A 4,589-nucleotide genomic window follows, 5' to 3' on the forward strand; every position below is an offset into this window, starting at 1 on the left:
GAGAGCATTTATTCCCAAAATAAAATGAAGCCAACAGGGGGCGAGCCGAGGTAGATGCTCCGGTGACGCGCCCGACTCCTGGCATACATCCGGGTCACTCCAAACCACTAGACCGCCCGGAATTCCTGAACCCCAACATGAGCGAACCCCAGCATCCCACCAGGGATTTACAGGCAGGAATTGCCCAAGATTCCCACCTGGAGAAGCCCCTTCCCACAGCAGCCAGCAAGTGGAGCCCCTCAGACCAGGTCCAGGGGCAGGGAATTTGGGGGTGTCCCTGGCTTTTGGGGGGGGATCAGCACATCCCAGCTGGCAGCACGGTGGGAGGAGGATGCCGTAGCCCTGGGATTTAGGAGCGATGGAGGCAGGGTCCCATTCCAACATCCTCGGTGTCAGACTTCGGGAGCAGTCAGCTGCAAAGAGACCAGAAGGTGTTTTTGGAAAGGGGGAAGGATTTGGGGGATCCCCCCCAGCACCCACCTCCCACAGGGATTTGGGATCTCCTCCCCATTCCCAGAGCAGAGGGGTGGATGCTCCGGGATGCTCCCTGGGGATTGGGGTGGGATGTTTTCCCAGGGAGGGGACACTGCTGGCAGCAGGATGGGGACTGTCATCCCAGGCACCATCCCAGTGCTGGTTCTGCTCCTATCCAGGCTATTCCTTGGATCACCTCGGTGTAGCTGGGAGGCTGAGGCAGCTCTGCCGGTGGCACGGCCAGATCCACACGGGTGGCACTGGGGACAATCAGCATGGCCTGGGAAACATCGGGATTATGGGAGACACTGGGATCATGGGAGGTAGATTTTTGGGAGCCATCCCTGCCACCACCCCCTCCTCCTACCTCGTTGGAGCTGAGGCGGGTGGCCCGGCACCAGAAATTGGCAGTGGCCACGGCGATGCAGAATTCCAGGATGGTGAAGATGAGCAGCACGATGGAAATCCCATTCCCTGCGAGCTCCAGGATGGGGAAAACCCCATCAATACCCCATCCAGCAGTGCCCAGAAGGACAAATCCCACACAGGGCATCATCCTGTGGCTCCCCCTTCCTCTCCCTCTGCATCCCCAGCTCCAAGATCTCACTCCAAGACATCCATCCCGCCGTTTATATGGCTCATGGATGCTTCCAGGGGGTGACTCATCTCCCGAAGTACCAGCCTAAAATAGGTCACACCAGCAGAGAAGAAACCACCACCCCAACGGGGATTTGGGAAAGGGCACAACACCCCTCGAGGGCTGGAGAAAAGGCCTGGGGGGGTTCCCGAGGGTTGGAATTCCACCAAGTGGGATTTTACCAGGACGAGATAGCTATAGTAGTTGAAGCTGGAGCGGTAGAGCCCATTGAGGTTGAGGTCCACGATGAAGGCCACGATTCCCAGGAGCGCGAAGATGGCACTGATGACGTTCATGGTCTGGCTGCCCTTCACCTGAGGGCACCCAGGGGGTTTTGGGGAGAGTGGCAAACCCCCCAAAACCCCAGAGGGACACCCCACCCACCCCACGGGGCCACTCCCAACGCGCTTCTGGGAAAACTCACCGCGCATTCTGTGGGGCTCTTCTCGGCGCCGATGGAGAGGCACCCGGAGATGATGAACTGCAGCAGGAGAGACGGGGCTCAGCTGGCACTGAGGGCACCCCAAACCTGCCCAGAGGTGGCACTAACGGGGCACAGGGGACACGGTGACCCCCCCCGCCCTTGTCTTCCAGCTGCCAAGACCTCGGGAGGCTGCAGGTGCACCATTCCTGGTGGGAATCCCTTCCAATGGGTGTCCCACCTGCTGGCATCCCCCCGCCCCCCCCAGCAGCACTCCCTTCCCTGTGGGCATTGTTCCCTGGTGAGATTCCCTTCCTGGTGAGCATCCCACGCCCCCCTAGGCATTCTTTCCCGGCGGGTATCCCTCCCCGGTGGGCATCCCTTCCCGGACCCCGGCACGCACCGACACGCCGCCCAGGAAGGGGATCTCTCCGATGACAAAGACAGAGGTGTAGACATTGGTGAGTGTGGTCAGGACGATCCCGAAGCCGATGTGCAGGAAGCCCGTCATAATCTGGATGGTCTGGGAGAGCGGGAATGGGGTCAACTCAAACCCTCCCCCCGCCCACAGAGCCACCCTGGGGATGCCTTCATCCCAGCGCCTCTCCAGAAACACAGCATCCCCTGAGGGATCAGGAGAAACCCCCCAGGAACGGGCCGAGGGGGGATTTTCCAAGGGTTTCTCCCCCCGAACTCCCTCCGACCGCCCCCCCCCCAAGCTCACCCCCATGACGCGGTTCTTGCCCTTGGGGAGGGTCTCCGCCGTGTACATGACGGCGCGGCTGCCCAGCCGGAGGCTCCCCATGCCCTGCATGAGGAGAGCGGGGGGCACCGGGACCCCCCGGAGCAGCCCCGGTCCCCAGCGGGGCCGCCCCCGCCCCACCCCGCCACAGCCCGCGCCCATTGGCTGAGCCCCGTGACGTCAGCGGCTGCGGCATCTTCCCCCGGGGCACCGCCCAACCCACGGGGGACACGGGGGGATGGAGGGGACGGCCCCCCAAAACCCGGGAGGGGCGGGAAGTAGGGCTGCGTGGGGCCGGGAAGGTGCTCCGTGGCTCCGTGGGATGGGAAGATGCTCCAGATGCTCCATAGGGTCCCCTGGCTCTGTGGGGCTGCGCGGGGTGGGGGAAATTCCCAGTGTTGGCCCCCCGCCCCATTCCGGGCAGGGCTCCAGGACATCGTGTTCCTGCTGGGAAGAGCTGCTCATGCCAAATCCACACGCAAGGGACTTAAGGAAATGGGGGTGCCAGCCCTCCCAAGCTGCATGTCCCCCCACTTCGTCATTCCCGCTCCTTTCAGCTCCACGCCGTGTTTACAGGGGCGCAGACAGATTAAAAAAAAAAAAAAAAAAAAAAAAAAAAAAAAAAAAAAGAGAGAGAGAGAAAGAAAGAAACAAAAAACCTCCACCAACCCTAAATCACCCCGCAGCGAATTCCTGGAAGAAAAATCCACCAAGGGCCATTAGGCTGCCGCGGCTCCTCCCCGCAGAGCGGGGGGCACGGGCGGGGGGGCGGCACCCAGGACGCGGAGCTTGGCACTGCCCAAGCACGATTTCCCCTGGATCTCCTTCCCCAGGAAGGGGTGGGCCGGAATATCTTGGATCTGCTCCCACTTGCAGGAGGGGAGGAGTGGAGGGGATCCCCCGCACTGATCCCGTACACTTTCCCCCCTGTCTTCATTCCCCATTTTTAGGGTATCCAGCCCCGAAGAGAAGAAACCAAGAGCTCCAGGCAGAGGATTAAACCTGAAATCGGGGAATAACCAATACCCTGGGAATGAGAGGGGCACGCGACACCACCCTGCACCCCAAATTCACGGAGGACGCCCCTGTACCCCATCCTGACCCGGACATTAGCACAGCCCCCTGCTTGGAATCCCTCACGGAGAGATCCCATCATGGGGCTTGCAGGACACGGGAGACTCAGAGCCACGGATCCTGAGGGGAATCTGGGGCTCTGGGGAGGGACTCCCGATTTCCCTAGAGCAGTAACATTCCACAAGGAGGGAGAAGGGCGTGCCACAGCCACAAGTGGAGGATGTTCCCATGCTGGATGATGCTGTCCGGGAAGAGCTGTGGGAAGGAATGGAATTGGGGCTGGGAGTGTCACCCAGCTCAGAGAAGGTGACAGAAAACCCATGGGGCTGACAGGGTCCCACCCTACACCCTTCTCCTTCATGATGTTCCCATTCCTCACCTCCACGGTGGTCCCATAGCTCCACAGGGGCTACTCCAGGTGGTGTCCATCATCCCTATCCCTATGTCTGATCACCCCACAGCCGGGCTCAGCTCCCCACCGGCCACTTGGCTCCCCAGGACAGCAGCTGGCACAGCCACTGGTGACAGGGACTGGCGTGGGGAGCACAAGCAGAGCTGTGACAGGGATTTGGGGACCCCCATGGTCCATCCCCGCCCATGCCCAGGGCAGGGGGACCCACCCAGGGGTCACTGCTCTGTCCCTGTCCCCAGGGAGGGCTGCCAGATCCCCCAAACACTCCCTCACCTGGAGCATCCTGTGCAGAGGCTGGAGCTGCAAGGAACAGCACAAAGCACATTCCCCTGGGAGTCTCCATCGGGATAGGGATGGAGAAAAGAGACCTTTAACACCTGGGAGGAGGGTGGTGGCCGTGGGTCTCCCAGTGGGAAGCTGGGTGGGGCGGGCCTACCCCACCTGGGGCTCGATTCCAGAGTCTCCCAGGGCGCTCATCCCACCTTTCCCAGCAGGAAACATGGAAAGTCCCTGAGAAGGACAAGCCCTGCTCAGCAAAAAGCAAGCCAGCCATGTGTGATCCATGCTATCCCCATCGTGAATCCAACCCCAGCTCTTGGGAAGAAAGGAACCCCATCCCAGCCCAAACTCAGTTCTTTGGGGGAATGCTGATTTATTTAAAACAGAGCATCCTCAGGAGCACCTGAGCTGCCAATAGGGGCCACATCCGGCTCGGAGGAGCTCCCCGGAGATGGGGGAACTCCAACTCCCTTTGCCTCTGGAGGATCTTCTCCGACTCCGAGCGCGGGGTGTTGTTCCCCTTTGGCTGGACTCCGGCGCTGTGGGAGCC

At 61.2% G+C, this 4,589-nt stretch overlaps 1 protein-coding gene across 5 annotated transcripts; it reads right to left on the reverse strand.

The window, feature by feature from the left end:
- LOC310910108 (membrane-spanning 4-domains subfamily A member 12-like) lies at nt 1–3,384 on the reverse strand. 5 transcript variants are annotated; one of them, XM_083862562.1, is made up of 7 exons: nt 2,944–3,384; nt 1,936–2,055; nt 1,536–1,592; nt 1,294–1,425; nt 842–948; nt 671–782; nt 1–413 (listed from the first exon to the last, which is right to left on the reverse strand). In XM_083862562.1, the coding sequence occupies exons 2-7, from the start codon at nt 2,041–2,043 to the stop codon at nt 393–395; spliced, it is 537 nt and encodes a 178-aa protein (XP_083718688.1). In that variant the 5' UTR covers nt 2,044–2,055; nt 2,944–3,384; the 3' UTR covers nt 1–392. The 5 variants fall into 5 exon arrangements, 4 of the variants coding, with proteins under 4 accessions (XP_083718688.1, XP_083718686.1, XP_083718687.1 ...); XM_083862560.1 differs by lacking the exon at nt 2,944–3,384 and adding an exon at nt 2,257–2,394; XM_083862561.1 differs by lacking the exon at nt 2,944–3,384 and adding an exon at nt 2,257–2,394 and having other exon boundaries at nt 671–754; nt 842–955.
- Between the last annotated feature and the right edge of the window lie 1,205 nt (nt 3,385–4,589).

This window comes from Zosterops lateralis (genome assembly GCF_965231275.1).
Source record: "Zosterops lateralis genome assembly, chromosome: 6".
NCBI classification, from domain to species: Eukaryota; Metazoa; Chordata; class Aves; order Passeriformes; family Zosteropidae; genus Zosterops; species Zosterops lateralis.